This window comes from Macrobrachium nipponense, chromosome 6, assembly GCF_015104395.2.
Source record: "Macrobrachium nipponense isolate FS-2020 chromosome 6, ASM1510439v2, whole genome shotgun sequence".
Lineage (NCBI taxonomy): Eukaryota > Metazoa > Arthropoda > Malacostraca > Decapoda > Palaemonidae > Macrobrachium > Macrobrachium nipponense.
The window spans coordinates 126,359,937-126,384,170 of record NC_061108.1 but is presented as its reverse complement, the minus strand read 5'-3'; the positions used below and the strand labels follow the sequence as shown (position 1 = coordinate 126,384,170).

Sequence of the window (24,234 nt, the reverse complement as noted above, 5' to 3'; positions counted from 1 at the left end):
CTCACATTTTCCTATACCAAGAATGGCTGTGATTAAATTTCGTATTTTTAATCTAAATGAAAAGAATTTGGGAAAATGTTTGAGTCCTGTCCTGTTAAACTGATGCATTCATCGTTTTCAGTGATGACGACGCACTAGAATAGAGTAACTCAACGGTAGCGCGGTTGTCAAGTCATACTGGATGAGACTGAATACCGACTTTGTTGTTATCTCAATAGGGAAAGCGAGAAAGAGATGGGAACAATATAACGCAATTAGGACGAGGGGTATCGTCCTGGAGGGGTACTGGACCTTTGATGACCCTCACGCCCTTTGAAATGACCAACCTCGAAGAGCGTATGCATCTTCTTCATTAGATTAAGATTGCGCAGATCTGCCCAATTCACGGAATAGTAAGTACACTGTACCAAAAATATGCTTTGTAATACAGGTTTGGAACGAGGGATATAGGAGAGGTATTGTTCAGTTATGATGAGATGTGTCATCCCACAGAGGGTAGAGCCCCGGTAGACTAACCTCGAAGAGCGTATGCATCTTCTTCATTAGATTCAGATTGAACAGAGCCGCCCACTGCATGGTGAAGTTGGTGCAGTCTTCCACCGTGACGCAAGCTGTCACGCTGGCCTGTTCGTCCTCATCGCGCCAGACATCCAGCAAAATGAGGAAGGCCTTCACGCCGTCCGCGAAGCCTTGGGCGTCCACGGCAATGTTGGGAGTTCTGGAGAGAATGATCTTACGCCCTTGGTTATCGTACCCAGGCAGTGGGAGCACGCAGCTGGGAAGAGAACGGGAGGGAAGTTTGACAAGTGACAAAAAAGGATAGCCACGTTCTCAGACGGAGACCTCGGCACTATAGGTGCATATTTGGGAGGACGATGATCGGAAGAAAATAAGAAAATCGCACTGCGTAAAACAATCGCACATCAAAGGTATGGAAGTTATTTATGAACAGGATAGTCTTAGACTTTGCAAAATGTTATAGAGGTGGAAAATACTCTTTGCTAATATCCTATAGCCTGGGATACCGCCCATGGACCTGCGAAGTTGTAAGAGAGAGTGACATATTTTCTTTCCTGAAAATTCAATAGCCTTTGGTACAGAGAGCCTTAATGGGATAAAAAAACGAAATGTGTCCTTGTAGAGAAAACAGAGGCAGAGGTGTTGTGCATCACAAGCAAGCGTTAATATATATATATAATATATATATATATATATATATATATATATATATATATATATATATATATATGTAGTATGTATGTATGTATGTATACATAGAAATACCGAAGCGGTTAAAAGCATAGAAATACACAGAATAAAGACATTTCTGGTGGTGCAGGAATGAGAGAGAGCAGAGAGAGAGAGGAAGAGGGAGCGAGAGAGAGAGAGAGCTGCAGCAAAACATTAATTCAACTGTCCGTTTCGCGAATTGCTATGTAAACCGTGATTCGCTAAGGATGACAGCCAGAGGATCAAGCAACGTCACTGACAGTGTATATAGCAAAAGCAAAAAATTATATATATATATATATACTATTATACATATATATATATATATATATATATATATATATATATATATATATATACCAGTGCCAACATAAATAGAGAGGAAACATTAAATACTATTTTTGTTTTTTGTGCGGATGACGTAATATTGACCAAATAGCGAAAGTACAGAAGCATTAGGAGAGCTTTATAAAAAAAAAAAGTTTTTCCAGTCACACAATGTCACGAAAACACTCATTATATATATATATATATATATATATATATATATATATATATATATATATATACTATATATATATATATATAATATATATATATATATATATATATATATATATATATATATATATATATATATATATATATATATATATATACTTGCTGCACCAGTAAGAAGACCCAGCTACTCTGACAAACTTCAGAGACCACAGTAGATTTAAAGCATGTCCTCCGAGAACCAAGAACATAATAGGGTAATTGCACCATCCTGATCGCAGCAAATAGGCTAGTTGATTATAAGTGCAATGCAGGTAAGTTATTTCTCTCAAACCGTGCTTCTTCTTCTTCCCCCCAAATGTGAATTGGACCAGGTGGTGCTACTCGCATCGAGGTTTCGTCAAAGTTGCTAATCAATTACTCTTTTCAATATATATATAATATATATATATATATATATATATATATATATATATATATATATATATATATATATATATACACATATACATAGTATGAAACTGCTTTTAAAAAAAATTGTAAACTAAGGCTTTTTGGATTTCCTGAAGCTTTGCAATAAGCCTAGAAGCTGACTATGCCATGATGAAGTATTTACAGTACGACCTTCATGGGGCTCCATATAAACGTTTAACACACCTGGTGTCTGATTCCATTTTCCACCCCAGTAATAAGAAATGGGCTGAGCATTTCATTCAGGGAGTAGACTGGACGTAAGTTGAGCCCAAATGGGGACGTTCAAAACATCAACTACTAACAATCACGTGGATGCCATTCATGGCATGGTCTGACCGTCCAACGGACAACCTGTGCCATGGACTGACATCTATCAGATGTGCAGTCTGTTTGTAAGATTGGTGTCACGAAAACTGACACCAAAACAGAAGTTGACTGAAAAGGAAATTTCCTTGACACTTCTGATTCATTTTTCAGCTGATCCAGACAATTCAAGGGGAGCCTAGTAATCCAGGATAAGATTTGAGTTCGCAAATTAGTTCTCAAGTCACAGATGCAAAGGCGGAAATGAAAACACCGTTGTTCGTTCACCTCCTTTAACTTCAAGAAAGTGAGGCGTGGGTTGGCAAGACGATATCCTCTGTGTTTTGGATGTAAGAGCGTGCTATCTTGATAGACTTTTGGGAAAGGGATCAGGACAAAGATGGATGTATTATACATAAATCCAACAACGGAAAGAACTTGTCCTCGTACAGTGCCCCTTCCAAGTGGGCTTTGAATTGTTGCCACCTGCCTTCTACTCTCTAGCACAGTCACCATTTTCAGAGCATTAATGAAATTAATGCTGGGTACGAGTTTCTGGATGCCTAATATGCAGCCATCTTTTGCTATAGGATAGCAGTGATCTGAAATCGCTGGACCAAGTGCTATGAGGTTAGGAAAAACTATGCTGAAAGAACTACCTTTCTTATTTGATATTTTCTGGGTGACGCCTAGAAGGTTTTGAATGTCTTTCGTACATTCTTATGATTGACCTAATTCCCCTGATTCTTCTCAGTAGATGTGAGGAGTTTAACATGCAGACATACATACAGATACAGCCTTTATGTATTGTATCATCATGATCACTTATACGCATGGTACAAACTAAGGAATCCATCAACATGCTAAACAAACTTCCTCAGAACAGAATAATCTCATATGAATAAAGAAGACAAACTGTAATATTGATAAAACAAAGGAGTAGCAAAAAATGATAATCAGATCAAACCAAAAAGGAATAAGTACACAAAAAACTGTGGGTAAATTTGGAGAAGGCGGCTTAAAAGTGGCATCAGCCCTTTTCTAATACTGATGAGTGCTTGCATCCATAACACTGTGGATGACTGTTCCTCCATTTTGCAGGTAAGACGAAGAAAGATCTTTCCCACAGGACAATGTGGCATCATGGAACCTCAGAAGAATGGGGATGCTGGCACTGTAAACCAAGTAGCATTGGACTACATGGATAACCATCTAAACATATATTGCCCTTAATCTTTACCAAACTGGGCAAAATTAATGTAAATGGGCCATGAAAGATTTTCCACTTTAATGATACTATAAAAGAACTAACATCAAATTTTCTGTAAACTGCTCATGTAAATCTAGAGCTAATTTTTTCCTCATAAGATGAATCGCCTTAGTTAGATTTCAGCAGAATTTTTCGTCATTTTCAGTTCTACGGAAATGTTAATAATGCCGACAGACTTACAATGGCATAGTTACCAAGTCATACTGGGTCAGATTGATTACTGAATAAAAAGTACACTGTACCAAAAGTATGCTTTGTAATACAGGTTTTGATTTCAATAGAGAGGACAAGAGATAGAAGAGGTGTTGCTCAGTTATGATGAGATCTGTCATCCCACAGAGAGAAGAGGCAGACTTCAGATGATCTTTGACCTTCACCCATGAAGTGACTAACCTCAAAGACCGTTTGCATTTTCTTCAGTAGATTCAGATTGAGCAGAGCTGCCCAATGTATGTTGAAGTTGACACAGTCTTCCATTGTGACAAATGATGTCACACTAGCCTGTTCGTCCTCATCGCGCCAAATGTCCAGCAACATAAAGAATACCTTCATGGCATCGTTCAGGATGTCAGCGTCCACGTCAATTTTAGGAGTCCTAGTGAGAATGATCCTACGCCCTTGCTTATCGTACCCAGGCAATGGCAGCACACAGCTGGGAAAAGAATGGGAGGAAAATTTTACAAATAAAGAAAGCAAAACTATGTCCTCTGCCGAAGGCCTCAGCTCAATAGGTGTGCTTCCTAGTCCTAGAAGGACCATACGAAGAAACTCACACGTGAACCAATTGAACATCAAAGGTAAGGAAAAGTATAGACTTTGGTTTCCAAAGTGTGATCGAGATGAGGGAAATGCTCTTTTCTAAAATCCCATAGCCGGGGATACAGCAGGACATGGGCCTTCGAAAGTACAAGAGTGAGGGACATAATTTTTTGCTGGAAATTGAGTATCCTTTGGTACAGGGAACCTTAATGGGATCAAAGACGAAACGTCTTAAAAATAAAAAATTAAAAGAGAATATTTTGTTAATAAACATTTACATACACTTAGCACACAGTTGACTTAGAAATTAAGTGGTTAAAGGCATTAGGAATACAAAGGCATTAGGAAGCAGCTAGAGTACTACACTGCAGAATAAAGGTCATTGGGCAACAGCTAGAGCACTACACTACAGAATAAAAGTAATCGGGCAACAACTAGAGTACTACACTGCAGAATAAAGGTAATCAGGCAGCAGCTAGAGCACTACACTACAGAATAAAGGTAAACAGGCATCAACTAGAGTACTACACTACAGAATAAAAGTAATTGGGTAACAACTAGAGTACTACACTGCAGAATAAAGGTGATCGGGCAACAACTAGAGTACTACACTACAGAATAAAGGTAAACAGGCATCAACTAGAGTACTACACTACAGAATAAAAGTAATTGGGTAACAACTAGAGTACTACACTACAGAATAAAGGTAAACAGTCATCAACTAGAGTACTACACTACAGAATAAAGGTAAACAGGCATCAACTAGAGTACTACACTACAGAATAAAAGTAATCGGGCAACAACTAGAGTACTACACTACAGAATAAAGGTGATCCGGCAGCAACTAGAGTACTTCACTACAGAATAAAGGTAATCGGGCACCAGCTAGAGTACTACACTAAAGAATAAGGGTAACTGGGAACAACCAGGATAATACACTACAGAATAAAGGTAAACAGGCAACAACTAGAGTACTAGACTACAGAATAAAGGTGATTGGGCAACAACTAGAGTAGTACACTACAGAATAAAGGTAATGGGGCAACAACTAGAGTACTACGCTACAGAATAAAGGTAAACAGGCATCAACTAGAGTACTTCACTACAGAATAAAGGTAAACAGGCATCAACTAGAGTACTACACTAAAGAATAAAGGTAAACAGGCATCAACTAGAGTACTACACTAAAGAATAAAGGTAAACAGGCATCAACTAGAGTACTACACTACAGAATAAAGGTAAACAGGCATCAACTAGAGTACTACACTAAAGAATAAAGGTAAACAGGCAACAACTAGAGTACTACACTACAGAATAAAGGTAAACAGGCAACAACTAGAGTACTTCACTACAGAATAAAGGTAAACAGGCATCAACTATACTCGGTTTTTTTCCATCTGTCCACCCGCCTGTGGTGTTTGCGTATGGTAACACTGCGTCCCGGGCTTTAGATAGTTACGTCATGTGTAAGTTTTAGGTAAATAAAGGGATATCTGGGTGTACAATTGCAACTGAAAAGTGTTTTAATAATTTACTGAATGTGAATTAGACCGTTAATATTCGAAATAGGATATTATTATTGTTGAATGTAAGCTGAATGTAACTATCTAAAGCCCGGGACGCAGTGTTACCATATGCAAACAGCACAGGCGGGTGGACAGATGGAAAAAAACCGAGTATAGAGTACTACACTACAGAATAAAGGTAAACAGGCATCAACTAGAGTACTACACTACAGAATAAAGGTAAACAGGCATCAACTAGAGTACTACACTACAGAATAAAGGTAAACAGGCAACAACTAAAGGTAAACAGGCATCAACTAGAGTACTACACTACAGAATAAAGGTAAACAGGCATCAACTAGAGTACTACACTACAGAATAAAGGTAAACAGGCATCAACTAGAGTACTTCACTACAGAATAAAGGTAAACAGGCAACAACTAGAGTACTTCACTACAGAATAAAGGTGATCGGGCAACAACTAGAGTACTACACTACAGAATAAAGGTAAACAGGCATCAACTAGAGTACTACACTACAGAATAAAGGTAAACAGGCATCAACTAGAGTACTACACTACAGAATAAAGGTAAACAGGCAACAACTAGAGTACTACACTACAGAATAAAGGTAAACAGGCAATAACTAGAGTACTTCACTACAGAATGAAGGTCATTGGGCAACAACTACAGTACTACACTACAGAATAAAGGTCATTGGGCAACAACTAGAGTACTTCACTACAGAATAAAGGTCATTGGGCAACAACTAGAGTACTACACTACAGAATAAAGGTCATTGGGCAACAACTAGAGTACTACACTACAGAATAAAGGTCATTGGGCAACAACTAGAGTACTACACTACAGAATAAAGGTCATTGGGCAACAACTAGAGTACTTCACTACAGAATAAAGGTCATTGGGCAACAACTAGAGTACTTCACTACAGAATAAAGGTCATTGGGTAACAACTAGAGTACTACACTACAGAATAAAGGTCATTGGGCAACAACTAGAGTACTACACTACAGAATAAAGGTCATTGGGCAACAACTAGAGTACATAGCACTACAAGAATAAAGGTCTTGGGCAACAACTAGTACTCACTACAGAATAAGGTCATTGGGCACACTAAAGACGTACACTCAGAATAAAGGTCATTGGGCAACAACTAGACTACACTCAGAAGGTAAAGGTAAACAGTGGGCAATCAACTATAGTACTCACTACAGAATAAAAGGTTGGTCACTAAAGGGCATTGGCACTACTAGATACTACACTACAGACTAAAGGTCATTGCGGTAACAACTAGAGATACTACACTACAGAATAAAGGTCATTGGCAACAACTAGAGTAAACTTTCCATACAGCATAAAAGGTCATTGGCAAAACAGAGTCTACCTCCAGAATAAAGGTCATTGGGCAACAACTAGGTACTTCACTACAGATAAAGTCATTCGGGCAACAACTAGAGTATACTACAGAATAAAATCGGTAAAAACAGTCATCAACTAGGAGTATCATACAGAATAAAGGTGAATCGGGGCAACACCTAGAGTACTACACCTACAGAATAAAGGTCATTGGGTCAACAACTAGAGTACACACTACAGAATAAAGGTCAATTGGGCAACAATAGAGTACTTCATACAGGAATAAAAGGTCATGGGCAACAACTAGAGTACTACACTACAGAATAACGGCATTGGGCAAAAAACTAGAGTACCACTACAGAATAAAGGTCATGGGCAAACAAACTAGAGTACTACACGACAGAATAAAGGTAAACAGTCATCAAACTAGAGTACTCAACTACAGAATAAAGGTGATCGGGCAACAACTGAGTACTACACTCAACAGATAATGGTAAATCAGGAACAACTAGAGTTACTACACTACAGAATTAAAGTTATGGGCAACAACTAGAGTATAGACTAGACACAGAATAAATGTAACTGGGCATAACAACTAGAGTACGAGACTACAGAATTAAATGTAACTGGGCAACAATAGAGTACTACACTACAGAATAAAGGAACAGGCAACAACTAGAGTACTAGGACCACAGAATGAGGTCATTGGGCAAAAACTAGAGTACTAACAGAATAAAGAGTAAAGGTCATTGGGCAAGCAACGTAAGAGAGTAAAACTGTTATTTCATCTAAGAATAAATGTGTGATCTATATGGAGTGCAACACTAGAGTACTACACTACAGAATAAAGTTAAACAAGTCATCAAACATTAGAGTACTAACAAATCTACAGAATAAAGGTGATCAGGAGCAAACAACTAGAGTTACGTACACCTACAGAATTAAAAAGTCATTGGGTAAAACTAGAGTACTACAACTAACCAGAATAAAGGTCAATTGGGCAACAACAGAGTAAACTCACTACCAGAATAAAAGGTGTCATTGGGACAACACTAGATGTACTACACTAACAGAATAAAGGTCAAAGTTGGGCAACAACTTAGAGTCTTCACCTACAGAATAAGGTCCATTAGAAGATCAACAAAACTAGAAAAAAAAAAAGGTACTACACTTACAGGGAATAAAGGTAAACAGTCTATTCAAGACTAGATGGGGTACTCACCCACCTTAAACAGAATAAAAAACAGGTTTGAATCCGGGCAACCAACTAGAGTTTTTAACTTAACCCAAATCTACAAGGGGGGGGGAAAATTTAAATGGTAATCAGGCAACAACTAGAGTACTCCAACTAGCTACGAAGAATAAAGGTCATTGGGCAAACAACTTAGAAGTAAACCTTTTTTTAGAAAAAAAAAAACTAACAGAATAAATGTAACTGGGATCCAACCAACTAGAGACTGACTACAGAAATAGAAATGAACCTAGGGCAACAAACCAGAGTACTCACACTACAGAAATATCCAAGGGTTTAATCAGGGCAACAACTAGAGTACTAGACTACAGAACAGAAGGTCATTAAGGGCAACAAAGCTGAAGAGTACTAGACCAACAGCAATAAAGGTAATCAGGCAACAACTAGAGTACTAGAACTAAGAAGGAAGGTCATTGGGCAACAACTAGAAGGTACTAGACACAGAAGTAAGGGGTGATTTTGGGCGAGAAGCCAACGTAAAAGTACTACAGCCTAAACAGAAAGTGAAGGTCATTGGGCCAACAACTAGGAGTACACAGGACACTACATGAACAATGGAAAGGTCATTGGGTACAACAACTTAGAGCTACTACACTACAAGAATGAAGGCATTGGCGAACAACTAAGAGTACATTCAAACAGCTACAAGAATAAAGGTAAATAGGCAACACTAGAGTACTAGACTACAGAATAAAGGTAAATTAGGCAACAACTAGAGTACTAGACCTACAGAATAAAGGTAAACAGCAAACAACTAGGCAAAGAGTACTAGACCTTCACAGAATAAGAGAGGTATCGGGCAACAACTAGAGTAACTACACACAGAATGAAGGTCATGTGGGCAACAACTAGAGTACTAGACCCTACAGAAATAAAGGTAAATAGGCAACAACTAGAGTACACTAGACTACAGAATAAAGGTAAATAGGCAACAACAGAGTACTCTTAGACTACATTGAATAAAGGTAATCGGGCAACAAACTAGAGTACTACACACAGAAATGAGGGAAGGTCCATTGGGCAACACTAAGTACTTAGACTACAGAATAAGAGGTAAAATAGGGCAACAATTAGAGTACTAACACAACGAATAAAGGTAAACAGGCAACAAATAGGAGTACTAGATACAGAATAAAGGTAATGGGGCAAAAACAACTAGATACTTACCACTAACAAGGGAATGAAGGTCAGGCAACAACTTGGAGAAGTACTAAGAATAAAGGAATAAACAAAGGTAAATAGGCACAACTAGAGACTAGACTACAGAATACAATGTAACTTGGGCCACAACTAGAGTACTACACTACGAATAAGGTAATCATGCAACAACTAGAGTACTAACTACAGAGAAGGTCTATGGGAACAACTAGAGTACTAAAACAACAGATAAATGTTAATCCGGCACCAACTAGAGTACTAGACTACAGAATGAAAGGTCATTGGGCAAGCACTAAGTACTAGACTACAGAATGAAGGTATTTGGGACACTAGAGTACTACACTACAAGAATGAAGGTCATTGGCAACACTAGAGTAACTACACTACAGATGAAAGGTCATTGGCAACAAACTAGAGTACACACTACAGAATGCAGGTCCATTGGCAACAATCTAGAAGTCCTACACTACAGAATAAAGGTAAATAGGGCAACAACAGAGGTACTAGACGACAGAATACAGGTAAATAGGTCCAACAACCTAAAGTACTAGACTACAGAATAAAGTAATCAGGCAACACCTAGAGTACTAGACTAACAGAATAAAGGTAGCGGCAACACTTAGAGTACTGACACTACAGAATGAGTCTTGGGCACACTAGAGTACTAGACTACAGCATAAAGGTAAATAGACAACAACTAGAGTAATAAGACTAACAGAATAACTGTGAAATAGGCAACAACGAAAGTACTAGACTACAGAATAAAGGGAATCGGGCAACACTAGAGTACTACACTATTACAGAATTAAGGTCATTGGGCAAACACTAGAGTACTAGACTTACAGCATAAAGGGTAATAGGCAACAACTAGAGTACTACACAATAAATAAAAGGTAAACAGGCAACAACTAGAGTAACTAACTCGAATAAGTAATCGGGCAACACTAGAGTACTACACTACAAATGAGGTCATTGGTCAACAACTAGAGTCTAGACTACAGATAACGGTAATAGTCAACACTAGAGTACTAGACTCTACGATGAGGTAATACAGGACAACACTAGAGTACTACACACAGAATGAAGGTCAGTGGGCAACAACTGAGTACTAGACTACAGAATAAAGGTAAATAGGCAACAACTAGAGTACTATACACAACAGAATAAGCTAAAAGGCACACCTAGAGTACTAGACTACAGATAAAGGTAATAGGCAACAACTAGAGTACTACACTAACAGAATAAAGTAAACAGGCAACAACTAGAGTACTGACTACAGATAAAGGTAATCGGGCTACACTAGAGTACTACACTACAGAATGAAGGTCATTGGGCAACAACTAGAGTAACTAGAATACAGACTAAAGGTAAATATGCAACAACTAGATTACTAGGACTACAGAATAAGGTAAACCGGCAACACTAGAGTACTCACAACTACAGAATGAAGGTCAATTGGGCAACAACTGAGTACTAGACTACAGAATAAAGGTAATAGGCAACAACTAGAGTACTACACACAGAATACGAGGTAACACAAGCAACAACTAGAGTACTACACTACAGAAATGAAATCATTGGGTCAACAACTAAGAGTACTTAACTAACAGATAAGGTAATAGGCAACAACTAGAGTACTACACAACAGAATAAAGTAAACGGCAACAACTAGAGTACTAGACTAAGAATGAAGGTCATTGTGTCAAGCAACTAGAGTACTAGACTACAGAGATAAATTAAATAGGTCAACACTAAGTATACACAACAGAAACTAAAGGTAACAGCCAACGACTAATTACTAGACTACAGAATAAAGTAATCGGGCACAACTAATACTAAACTCCAGATTGAAGGTCAATTGGCAACAACTAGAGTCTAGGACTACAAGAATAAAGTAAATAGGCAACACTAGAGTAAACTAAAGGACCTACAGAAATGAAGGGGGGGGGTAAAACAGTCTAACAACTCGAGTACTACACTACAGAATGAAGGTATTGGGCAACAACTAGATACTAGACTACAGAATAAGGTAATAGGCAACAACTAGAGTACTACACAACAGAATGAAATAGGGCAACAACTAGAGTACTAGACTAACAAAGGAATGAAGTCAATGGTGGGCAACAACTAGAGTACTAGACTACAGAATAAAGGTAAATAGGCAACAACTAGAGTACTAGACAACAGAATAAAGGTAAACAGGCAACAACTAGAGTACTACACTACAGAATGAAGGTCATTGGGCAACAACTAGAGTACTAGACTACAGAATAAAGGTAAATAGGCAACAACTAGAGTACTACACAACAGAATAAAGGTATAACGCACACTAGAGTAAAGGCCAACTAGCAGAATCAGAATAATGGCAACAACTAGAGTACTAGACTACAGAATAAAGGTATCGGGCAACAACTAGAGTACTACTACAATAAAGGAGAATAGGTATCACACAACAGGTAGCAACTAGAGTATACTACAGAATAAAGGTAATGGGCAACAACTAGAGTAGGTAGCTACAGATCAGTACAGAATAAAGGTAAACAGGCAACAACTAGAGTACTAGACTACAGAATAAAGGTAATCGGGCAACAACTAGAGTACTACACTACAGAATAAAGGTAAATGGGCAACATTTAGAATACTACACTACAGAGAGATAGCAAAAGAGAGAGATGCAGCAAAAGAGCCATTTAGCTGTTCATTTTGGAAATGATAGCCAAAGTACCAAGTGATGTAACTATGTTTAGAGCAAATGCATGAAAAACGCAAACACACGCGCACACACACATACACACAGATATATATATATATATATATATATATATATATATATATATATAGTGTATATGTATTCATGTGTGTGTGTGTGTGTGTGTGTGTGTGTGTGGAAGTTAACACATGGGAACCACAGAAATAAATTTCTGATTTGCAATGAGTCCGAACCCCAGTCTTTATACCGAGAATCCAGGGCGCTAGCAATTCAGACGCAAAGGTCATAAAGGAGGCTGGAGCCAAATGATCATGTGCCTGAGATTTTACCCGTTCAGGTGCTTAGCACACAACCTACCGGCAAATTTCACCCAACATCTTTTGACCAGTCAGCGTTGAATTGCTAATATTTCATTCGACTTACCCCTTCACCATGAGATGTGATGAAAATGAATGTAGGGAACTGTTTCACAGAAATAGATTGTTTGCTCACAGCGGGAGCGAACTCCAGGCTTCTTGAGTTAGTCGAGGGCGCTGGCAATTCGAATGCAAAGGCCATAAATGAATATCATTGGGAAGCTTAATTATCATACATATTGTCAAGGTACCCATGACAGTGTCTCAGTTTTTTTACTTCTGTTGTCTGGATTTTGCCCTTATATGACACGGCCTTGGTTCTATTAACCCGCATTATCAAGTGATTATTCAAGTGTGTGTGTGTGTGTATATATGTGTATATATATATATATATATATATATATATATATATATATATATATATATATATATATATATATTTACGTTTTTTCCTCGCCTCTCCTCTCCAGTATTTATAAGTTGCATTTAGCTAGAAGTGGCAACCATCTCACCCCTAACATCAGCTGACTTTGGGAGAGATTTAGGGAAACTCAGCATAGGCCAGGCCATTTGTAGTTATCGGGAGGGTAAAAATTCGTTAAGCATTAGAGACATATCACAAGGGGAAGCGCGCAGCTATGTAGGTACTTCCTAGGCCTATTCCTAAGACCCAATTCACCTTGACCCTTTTGGCTGGCTGTATGTCTGTTTTCCAGAATGACCTGCCAACGGGGGGGTGGGGGGGAGAGGGGGGGAGGGACGCAAATCATCCGCACCTTTGATCGACCTCAGTCCTGCGCAGCCTTTCATGACGGACACACATCCGATCCAGCCTTCGTCATAGGCCTAACAAAGGCGCTTACTGGCGCGCCCCAAAACTCGGACAAAGCCGGCGCCAATCTCATCAAACTACACTCCATAAGGCACCCTGCTACGTCTGAGTCACATTCATATAGCCAGTTTTCAAATTCAATTTCTAACTTCTCCAACGAACCTCCCTTCCATTCTACCTAGCGATTGCATGTTTCCCTTGTGACTTGTCCAAGATCAACAAAGATCTTCATTGAACTATTCTATTTAAACACCAGATTTCTCCCCTTAGTACTAGCAATGTATGTGATTAAGGGTAAATTCCCTCCATAGTGCATTAGTCGTAACTATTGTGCGAGAAGTCTTTATTTTATGTGGTGTATAACTGGGAATCCATTTCCAGATTTCCAACTGCCGGCTCTGTGTATCCCTGCCTCCTTGCCAGCGCTTAATTACCCTAGAAGATAACAAGTTTGGAAAAAAGCCTGGTATAGGTGGTGAATTCGACCATCTTCTCGTAATTTTGTGAATAATATAGTAATTCAAAACATTACACTGTACTTTTTCCCACGTGGTCTATCTGCCATTCAGTTCTCTCAGGCTGTTCAATGTTTTTCTTGTAAATAAACTAAATTTAGATCTAACTGGCTGAAGTTTTCAATGGCGACCTTAAAGCATTTAACGGTTATCTAACTCAAGTTAAGTCAATACCGCTCCATTTTCCCTCCTTATCCATATGTGTGTGCATCGTGTTGGACCTTTTTCAGCAAGGCATAAAATTTTCAGTCACAAACCTCCCAGCCAAGACACCACACACGTAACAATATAAAATAATTATATATATATATATATATATATATATATATATATATATATATATATATATATATATACTCACATGAAATTTTGATATCCACAGTGCCCTCATGTTTGGGGCATTGTAGTTCTTACAATTACAATGTGTATCTGGTAAACGTGACCTTTAAATTTTATATATATATATATATATATATATATATATATATATATATATATATATATATATATATATATATATATATATATATAATGGCATCTCGAATAGAAAGATGTAAAGAGACGATTCTTTTAAAAAAAGTAAATAGGAAAGTTTCAGTGAACGTTCCTTGCGTGAATCCAGCCCTCAATTTTGGTCGTTGGGCAACAACTCTTGTTATTTTGTGAGCTTTCTAGATATTGGCGGAAACACATTAATGGCTGATAGTTATATGCATCATTAACATATATTTCTCTAACTGACTACATCCGGAAAAGTATCGGTTCGGTCAGCAACAAAGAGCGATTCCCTATTTGCACGGTCTTTAATGATCAGTTGCTTTTTTGAACGATTTGCCGCTAGTTTCTGAATGCAATGATGTACCCCGCGCATGTGGCTTTCATTGCAGTGCTTGCAGCATTGCAGGTCCTGCTATAGGGTTGTGTATGGTGCTGTGCTGTTTATCTCTCGTATGGCCCCAACTCTTCGTAAGTACGCGAGGAAGGTGTTGACATTTCAGAAGAAACTCGAAATTGCCCGGAGAATCGAGGTTGGTTGGTCAAATCCGCTTTAGTTCCTCGTTGGACGAGTGGGTTACATCCTCACCTACCATTTCGGTAGTCGCGAGTTCGATTGTCCGCTCTGCCAATGTGGAACCAGAAGATTTTATTTCTGGTGATTAGAAATTAATTTCTAAATATATTGTGGTTCGGATCTAACAATAAGCTGTAGGTCCCGTTGTTAGGTAACCAATTGGTTCCCAGCCACGTAAAAAATATCTAATTCTTTGGGCCAGCCCTAGGAGTGTTAATCAGCTCAATGGTCTGTTTGGTCTGGTTAAACTAAGATATACTTAACTTTTTTCAAATCCTCTTCAATTAACATTTGGCTAAGTAGTGGATGAACTCTTCTTTATTTTAAAATTATTATTAGAAACAAGAAATTAATGTAAACAATTTTGTTATCGTAAGGGTAATATGAATTAAGAAAATTTACAGAAACTAACTAATTAAAACCATTCTATAAGGAACATTAAATCAAGTCATTATACTCTAGCTGCAGAACTAAAACGTTATACCTTGTAGAGAACATTGTTTTAGATAAAACATTGTTCCACCAGTATTGCGAAAAGTACCATCTCTCTTTGGAAAAATAAAAAAAATCGAGCATAAATCTGAAGTCAGGAAGTTACACAGTGCCTCAGACAAGGAGCATACCTGCCAGAAAACAGCACATTTCTTAGCTATCGAAGGGGTAAAGGCTAACAAGTGACCCATGACAACCCCTTCGCAGTCCCCAGCGATAACTAGACCGTTAACGCTGACCTCCTCTTCTCCTTCAAGAACGAGATCAACGGCCAGGGTACAGAGTTTCAGGAGCTCGTCTATGGACATGAAGGATGGGTCATAGCATCCCCAGCGTCCAAAGACAACCTTCCTGCCCAAATGGTCAAAGCCAGGTAAGGGTAGGACAACACTGTTGCAAAAGAAAAGGGAACTTTAGTTATTTCACAGCCTAATATTCCTTATTATTTTTTAATATAATCACTGATAATACAATGCTGATTACTGACTCAAAATATTACCCCCCACAAACAATGAAGACAGACATACGGATGCTGTGGAGAAGGAAGTTGACATGATTGATGTCTGAACATTGCACATTCTTTTTAAAGGTGCATTTTTTTTTCAAACTCCCTGAGAACAGTACCAAGCTATTCAAGTGCTTAAAAGTGAGTTCACACTAGGCTTCACCACACGATGCATAACTAAGACTCACCACCAACTCCTCCCAAATTCTTGTTAGCCCCGCCTACTGGAATGCTCATTAGGGTGTGTTAGTGGTGTGGCATGACTCTTGATGAGCAGTCCAGTAGGCGGGGCTAACAAGAATCTGGGAGGAATTGGTGATGAGTCAGTTCAAAGCGTAGGCTGAAGCCTAGTATAAACTCACCTTAACAGTTCACAGGAGACAGCTCCCATACATACATGCGTACTCCGTACATACATATATCTATACAGAAATGTGTGGGGTTGTAGTGGTTCACTAGTTTTCATGAGAGTGCGTCAGAGACCTTTTTATAACTGAATTCACAAATTCGAACAAAGACAACGTTCAATAGTGACGAACAAGCTGAACTGATAGTGCAGTGTGATACTAATAGTAGACTGGATAATTTGATTGGCGTATGGCAGCGTGTCTAGAAATATTAACTTAAACATGAATTTGGATTACTGAAACTGTAATGAATTAAATCCAGATTGAACTAACGTTTGATTTCACGGACAAAAAAAAAAATTAAGAAGTAACCTTTTATACGTGATGTAAGTTGACAAAAAAAATTTGTCTTAATCTTCATAACCTAAGACTAAAAGTTTTGAACCGGCAGAAGACATAAAAGGCGAAGGATGTAAAAAAATGTGAATTTTTCTAAAAGTACAGAATATAAAGCCCTTATTGCTGTCGTTCTCATGATAGTGTAAGGCCATAGAAAACTGTAAAATATTGCGAGATATGGAAAATTATATTTTATGATATTAAATAATTAGAAATTACTTCTGCAGAGATCACAGGCAAGTTGTCTTAGAAAAGAATAAATAAATAAATAAATAAAGGAATAAATATAAGATCATTTGTACACAGAAGAAACAACAGAATGCAAACGATGAAAGTTACCCGCTTATGGCAAACATAACAAGAAAACAAGGAACAACAGTCCAAAATTCTCGACAAAATAGCCCAATGGAATAAAACTTACTTAAACGTAAGTTAAGGACATAATGAGAAGATAGAACAGATTTCGCATTTGGGAAGCCGGAATTCATCGTGCTGCTGGATTTAACCAGTGGCAAATCCTATCGAGCTGCTTTGACTCCTTATCACACAGTTATCACCTCTTGATGTAACCAGTTCTTTCTTCAAGCTATAGATTTGACTTCTTCAAAACCTTCCAAGAGGAGTCATGAAATAAAATTCAAATATGCTGAAATTGATACATACATCCAGTCATAGATATATGCATAAATACATTCATATGCCGGTAGTCAGATCTTTTTGTTGAATGTTCAAGGAATGATTTGCATTTGTAGGTAGACAAATTGCTACAAACCTGATTGTTCGTTTGGAAATAAGGTTCTAGGTTAGGGGCTTAAGGAATGATCCTTCAGGTGATGGAATTATATATATATATATATATATATATATATATATATATATATATATATATATATATATATATATATATATATATATATATATATATATATACACGAGGGTTGTCCATAAAAGAAAGTTCCCAAAGTTTTTTTTACAATGAAAAACATGATTATTGGTATTGAATAATACATGTTTGGTAAGCTTACACTTTTTCCTATTTTTCGACATAATCGCCGTTGAGATCAATGCATTTTTGAATGCTGTGTACCATCTTCTTTATGCCTGAATCGTAGAACTCTCCCGCCGCTCCGCGAAGGTAGCTTAAACTTCTTCTTTCAGTTCCTCTCCGGTTCTGAAATGCGTTATGGAGTCTGTACTCTGTCTTTGTATTCTCTGCACCATTGGCGCTCGTGTTGTACGCTCATACACTTTTTCTCTGTAGACTTCACACAGTTGGGAATGAATGTCCACCAGTGCAGTGTTTTTTGCACACAAAAATCGAATCACAGAGCATAATTCGCACCTGGCGGGATAAGCGAGTGGGAGCTCCATCTCTATCGGCTGCCAAGCTAAGGCTGAGCGTCGCAGACAGCTTGCGGGGGAAGGGGTGGGGTGGGGGGCACTGGGAGGGGGGAACCAAGCTGCACGCCAGTGTCGCCGGATCCCGCGTAACAGCATTCCTTGCGACTGCAGCACCTTGAGAACCTTATTATACGGACAACCCAAGCATATATATATATATATATATATATATATATATATATATATATATATATATATATATATATATTTAACATGCATTTTAGTCCTAATGAATATAAACTTAGTAGCATAGGAAAACTGTATATTGTGGCTGATAATTCAAGTACAACCCTAAACACTTGTGATTGTGAAAAAGAGGTACAGCATGTGAGTGGTATAAGAACAATCCAGCTTCATTGTAAGTTATAATATATAAGTAATAATCTAAGTATAACCCTAAACGCTTGTGAATGTGAAAAAGGGGTACAGTATGTAAGTAGGATAAGAACGATCCAGCTTCATTGTAAGTTATAAGTAACTTTTACTCTTACATCATACTTAAATTTCCGAGCTCACTCATCCAAAACTCACTGCTCGCTTTTGCTATGGTTATCTTGGTCAAATGGCTACACTAGTCATACCACTGCAAATTTAAGTATAATTATGCCATGGTACTTTCTAAGCACCGAAACAAGCTAGTTCATCATTTGAAAAGTTACTGAACATCTCAGGTCCGGTTGCCCGTTCATTTTCCAATGTTCAGTGGACCATTGTAAATTCGTCGTTTTATGTATTCACTCATATAAGTTCATGGATGATTCCGGGCATAAAGCTGAATTCCATCCAACCCCATTGTGGACAAGGGTCTATATAGTGACGTAAGACGGGCACACACCGAAACTTTCTACGGCATAGTTATAGGTAGTTGAACATTTGGCCAGTTTCGCACTCACAGACACCTGTCATCCAGAAAGGGTGAAACGGATATCTCTCTTAAACACCCAGACATCCATGAATTTATATGAGTGACTGCACGTATGTGTAAACAACAAATGGTCACTCATACGTATGTATAAACAACAAATCAAGCACCTCAGTGGCGTGATCGGTATGGTCTTGGCCAGCCACCTCGGTGGCCGCGAGTTCGATTCTCGAGCCTTCCATTGAGTGGTGAGAGATGTGTATTTCTGCTGATAGAAGTTCACTCTCGACGTGGTTTGGAAGTCACGAAAAAGCTGTTGGTCCCGTTGCTGAATAACCACTGGTTCCATACAACGTAAAAACACCATACAAACCAAAACCAAAAACAACAAATGTACTAAATACCAGGCTATAGTCTTTGTTAAAAGGAGTATGTTGGTTAGTCTAGTAGAACAGTTTCACAAAAACTGCTTGAGCATAAACTGGAAGATCCCAGTGAGAGAGTTTGGAGACACGGTCATATGAGAGGGACTGATCAGAGAGTGACTTGGAATGAAGCCACGCTCTTTCTCCAGAGGAAATGGCCACTCTGGAGGAAGATTGTGGTATCTCACATGTCAGATGCTGAATGCTCCGTCTTATAAAGGTGATAATTTTACGACACGTTATCGAAGAGAACAACCCACCTGACGCTGCCCAAGTGCTGGGTAGCGTTGGTTAAATTAATTAGCAGCTTAAGTTTGATGAAGAAGTTGGGAATAATATTACAGCTTATAATCCTTTCCAGATTCAGTAGAGTTCTTCAAGGTGTAGAAATGCTATCAGCCAAAATATGTGGTTTCCTTGGTTCGAGTTTGTTTCTATTATAAATTAAAGTCATAGTATACCACTGGACTGTTATCAGGTAACATTCACACACACACACACAGATTATATATATATATATATATATATATATATATATATAAATAAAATATGCATATATGTGTATGATGTGTGCATGTGTTTATAAGATCTGTTATATAATACGTACATATTACTTATAGAAAACATGCATAAGATATATATAGTGTATATATATATATATATATATATATATATATATATATATATATATATGTATTGTGTATAGATTTGTACAATCTTTTATATTGTATATATGTGTTACATATACAATATATGCATATGTTGTATTATACGTACATTGGAATGTTGATTGTTTTTTTATGGCATTACTGCTTTCGTTACGTTTGCTGAGAACGTCACTCCTAAATCCAAAAGTCCTGCTATATAATAACTACTAAAATTATGCTCCTACTGTTACGGGTCCTTTTCCTCTGTTATTACTATCACCAAGATTATTATCAAATAAGGAGGTGCCTCAAAGCCTACAAAGGAACTAATCTGTTACTGGATCACTACAAACCCATTTTACTTCGAGCAAAGTATTTGCTGTGATTTTCCTTAAAAAAAAAAAAAATGACGGAAGCACACCTGCCAAATGGTCATTGCTTTCTTCACCAAGGCAGGAGTCATTTGCATCCCGTGCGCAGCTGTCACTCCATTCAGATCCAGAATCTGGACGATTCCAGCAATGACAGCCTGTTCGTCCTCTTCGATCATGACGTCACTGATGAGGTGAGTTGCTTTGAAGACCTCATCCATCGAGTATTCCTTGGGGTCGTGCGCAGCAGTACGAATGAGGACGATTTTACGTCCTTGGCGGTCATAGCCTGGCAGTGGCAGGAACTCACTGAAGAAGGTCATCAATTGAGAGGTCTTTAGTGTTTGGTGGAGATGAGATTCATCTCCTGTCAGTTTCATGGGATTCCAGATCATTAAAAGCTGCTGCGGTTTCTTCAAAACTACATTTCTCCATTATGGATACTTGGAACTGGAGATTTTTGGGTGGTTGGTGTGGGAGAGGTTTATGTCGAAAGGAAGTAGACCTATATGAAACACAATCTCTCCCAAGTGATGGCAAAAGTAAAATTGTTTTCGCGAGAGGCTCTTCTTCACACTAGCTCTTTATGGAAACTTAGTTACGAGCTAGACAATCGCCACTATACCATACGAATTTCAAGCAGAATTAGAGACACACATTTAATCCCATAGAGACGGAAGAGAACCAAGAAGTAAAATCAACTACTAGCTTGACGTCGAAGACCCACAAACTGGAAGGTTCCTCATAATATGGAATAAGAAACATCTAAGTATTGCATGCATTATGTAAGTCTGACGAGTCTACAATTTCCTTATATACTTTCACCTAAGAGGAGCTTAGGACTGTAATGATTCCTCTAGATTAGATGATGCCCAAAGAATGGGGAATTAATTAAACCTTCTCATGTACAAGGTGAAATTTGTCCACAAATTTCAGATAGTTTTGTTCATACTTGGTCATTGCCCCTGTGAAGAAGAACGGGAACTTTCCTAGATAGTGACCACCAGAAAAGTTCGGGGGTCGTTATCTAGGATTGATATTTCTTTTGGGTCGTTGTCTTCATAATAGTTACAGTCTTTTATTTGTGATTTTATGGTAATTCCCAACGGACTTGTACTAAACACGCCGCAAAGGTGGATACATACCGGGTTAAAACCCTTTTGGGGTCACATCTAGGAAAGAACCGAAGAACGAAAGGTTTTGCCTAACCGTCAACTTTACCGATGATACTGTGCTAGTTGGGAAAATGAAGAGAAATTGCAGGAACTAGTCAAAGATTTTGGAAGAGTTTGTGAGGGAATTAAGTTGAGAGCAGATAGGGGGAAGAGTGAAGTTATGAGAGTGAATGGAAACGAGGAAGACTAAGCAATGAATGTTGATATGGATGCAGGACTTTAGTGGAAAATTGGAAGTGGTTCTCATATAAATATTTCAAGATGATATAATCGATGATTATAGGATGAGAAAAGAGGTCAGTCACAGAACAGGTGGAGCCAAAAAGGTACCAAGACGTTTGGAGAAGTTGAAAAGAAACTTGAACTGTCTATGGAAGCTATGGTGGGAATGTATGAATGGGTTTTTAAGCCTATTCTCCTTTATGGAAGTGGGGTTTCCGTGTAGTATATGTGACACAAGAGAAATGAATAGGGTTAGAAATATGTAGATACATATAAATGCTGAAAAGGTTAGCATAGGTGAAAGGATGGGTCGGAGTTGGTGGAGATGGTTGGCTTATTTATGTCGAAAATGGATAACAATAGGCTGGTAAAAAGAGTGTACAATTCAGAAGTGTCAGATCCAAGGAGAGGAAGACCTAGAGAGGGATGGATAGATACTGTGGAAGAGGTACTGGTAGGGAGCACGAAATTGCATGCAAGGCGAGATTGAACAGCTCACTATGTCTAAGTGGGTTCAATGCGCTGTTACTAATATTGAATTTTTATTGCACAGATAGTCACTCATGCTGGAAGAGTTTAAGAATGGATTTGGTAGCGATTGTTGGGTTGCTTTTTCTCTAGGGCCAACACTGTTATAGGGGGCTACTGCTGACATGACTTTTGTTACCATAATTACCATTGTCATAATTCTGCAGCAGGTACTTATAATGATAATAACAAATAGTATCATTATCTGTACTGCCATACTACCACTACTGCTACCACCAGTATGACAACTGCAGCTATAGCTAAGGTTACCGATGAAGGTAAGGTCAATGTTAATAAAAGTTTACACCTACTGTATAAGATATGGCTCTTGATTGGTGGAATTATTGCCTTAATGCTATGGACGCTCATTAGCAGTCACATACTTCATTTATTGGCCTTCTTCCACTTGGTAAGTACTGATACGCATTTAGTAAAGAAGATCAGCCTGACAACATATTGCTATAAAAAGAACATTGTCTATGGGCACACCTGCCAAATAGTCATTACTTTCTTCACCAGCGCAGGACTCATCTGCATCATGTGGGCTGCTGTTACACCGTCCATGTCCAGTACGTTGACAATGCCAGTGATACCAGCCTGTTCGTCCTCTTCAAACATGATGTCATTGATGAAACAGGTTGCTTTAAAGACCTCGTCCATTTCATATTCCTTGGGATCATGGGCTCCGGAGCGGACGAGGATCATTTTTCGCCCTTTTGGGTCGTACCCTGGCAGTGGCAGCACTTCGCTGGAGAACATATTTAATGTAATCTGTCAGGATGTACTTAATGTCAGTCTGTCAGGACATTTTTAATTTAATCTGTCAGGGTGTGATTCGGTCGATGTGGAAATGCAACAGTGAAAATACCTAAGAGACTTCTAATGAGAGTCCTTACAAGGTATTCCAAGTTATTTTATTTCAAGTGTATCTCAAGTGAATTTCTTTATCATTTCTACTTGTAAATACCAAGTTCTGTACTATATGCAAGATTCAGTACTTTTGGATCTTCTGAACCTGTTTGGCAAGTTAGAGGTCCTTCCTTGGAAGTAAGTTAATAATCATGTTGAATGTGCACAGAGATAAAATCTATTTTGTATCAAGTAAAAGAAAATTACTTGATTTGAGATAGCTTTTAGGATCACAGTAATTAGGAATTTCTTGATTTTAATCTTGAGTATAAAAATCAAATTACATTGTATACATGCTGATTATTGCTCATAAATACATTTTACGAGTTTCCAAAGCAATTGGCTTATATGCAACAGAATTGGACTATGACATGAGAAAAAGCAGAAGCAAAGCATTGCATGCATTATTTGAAATCTAGGCTATTAAGACTTAGATTGTAAACATTCCCAAGAAATTTACCATTTGTAATGGGACTTTTTTTCACGTATGTACGACTGCAGTAAAACTACCATTGTTTTTCATTATGTGAAACCAGAGGGTCAATCTCAACCAAACTTAGCAAAATCATCCTTGTTAAGGAGGCTTATTTTTTTTATTTAAAAGTAGGCTAACCACGCCTTCTGCTAGTGGGAGACAATTA

The 24,234-nt window shown here is 38.1% G+C and overlaps 2 protein-coding genes across 17 annotated transcripts in view; one reads left to right on the top strand and one right to left on the bottom strand.

Moving 5' to 3' along the window:
* LOC135216148 (receptor-type guanylate cyclase gcy-15-like) overlaps positions 1-24,234 on the top strand; it is a 97,167-nt gene that overhangs the window by 38,352 nt on the left and 34,581 nt on the right. The window lies entirely within an intron of this gene.
* The window catches only part of LOC135216151 (retinol-binding protein pinta-like), a 63,061-nt gene that overhangs the window by 25,445 nt on the left and 13,382 nt on the right, over positions 1-24,234 (bottom strand). Inside the window, exon 4 of one of the 12 annotated variants that reach the window (XM_064251254.1) lies at positions 23,174-23,432. The exons of 7 other annotated variants lie outside the window; for them this stretch is intronic. In XM_064251254.1, coding sequence (XP_064107324.1) covers positions 23,174-23,432 — 259 coding nt within the window. Of the gene's footprint in view, positions 1-516; positions 776-4,168; positions 4,428-15,933; positions 16,193-20,809; positions 21,069-23,173; positions 23,433-24,234 lie in introns of all 12 variants that reach the window. 4 more of the 12 variants (XM_064251255.1, XM_064251256.1, XM_064251258.1 and 1 more) reach the window with 4 other exon arrangements.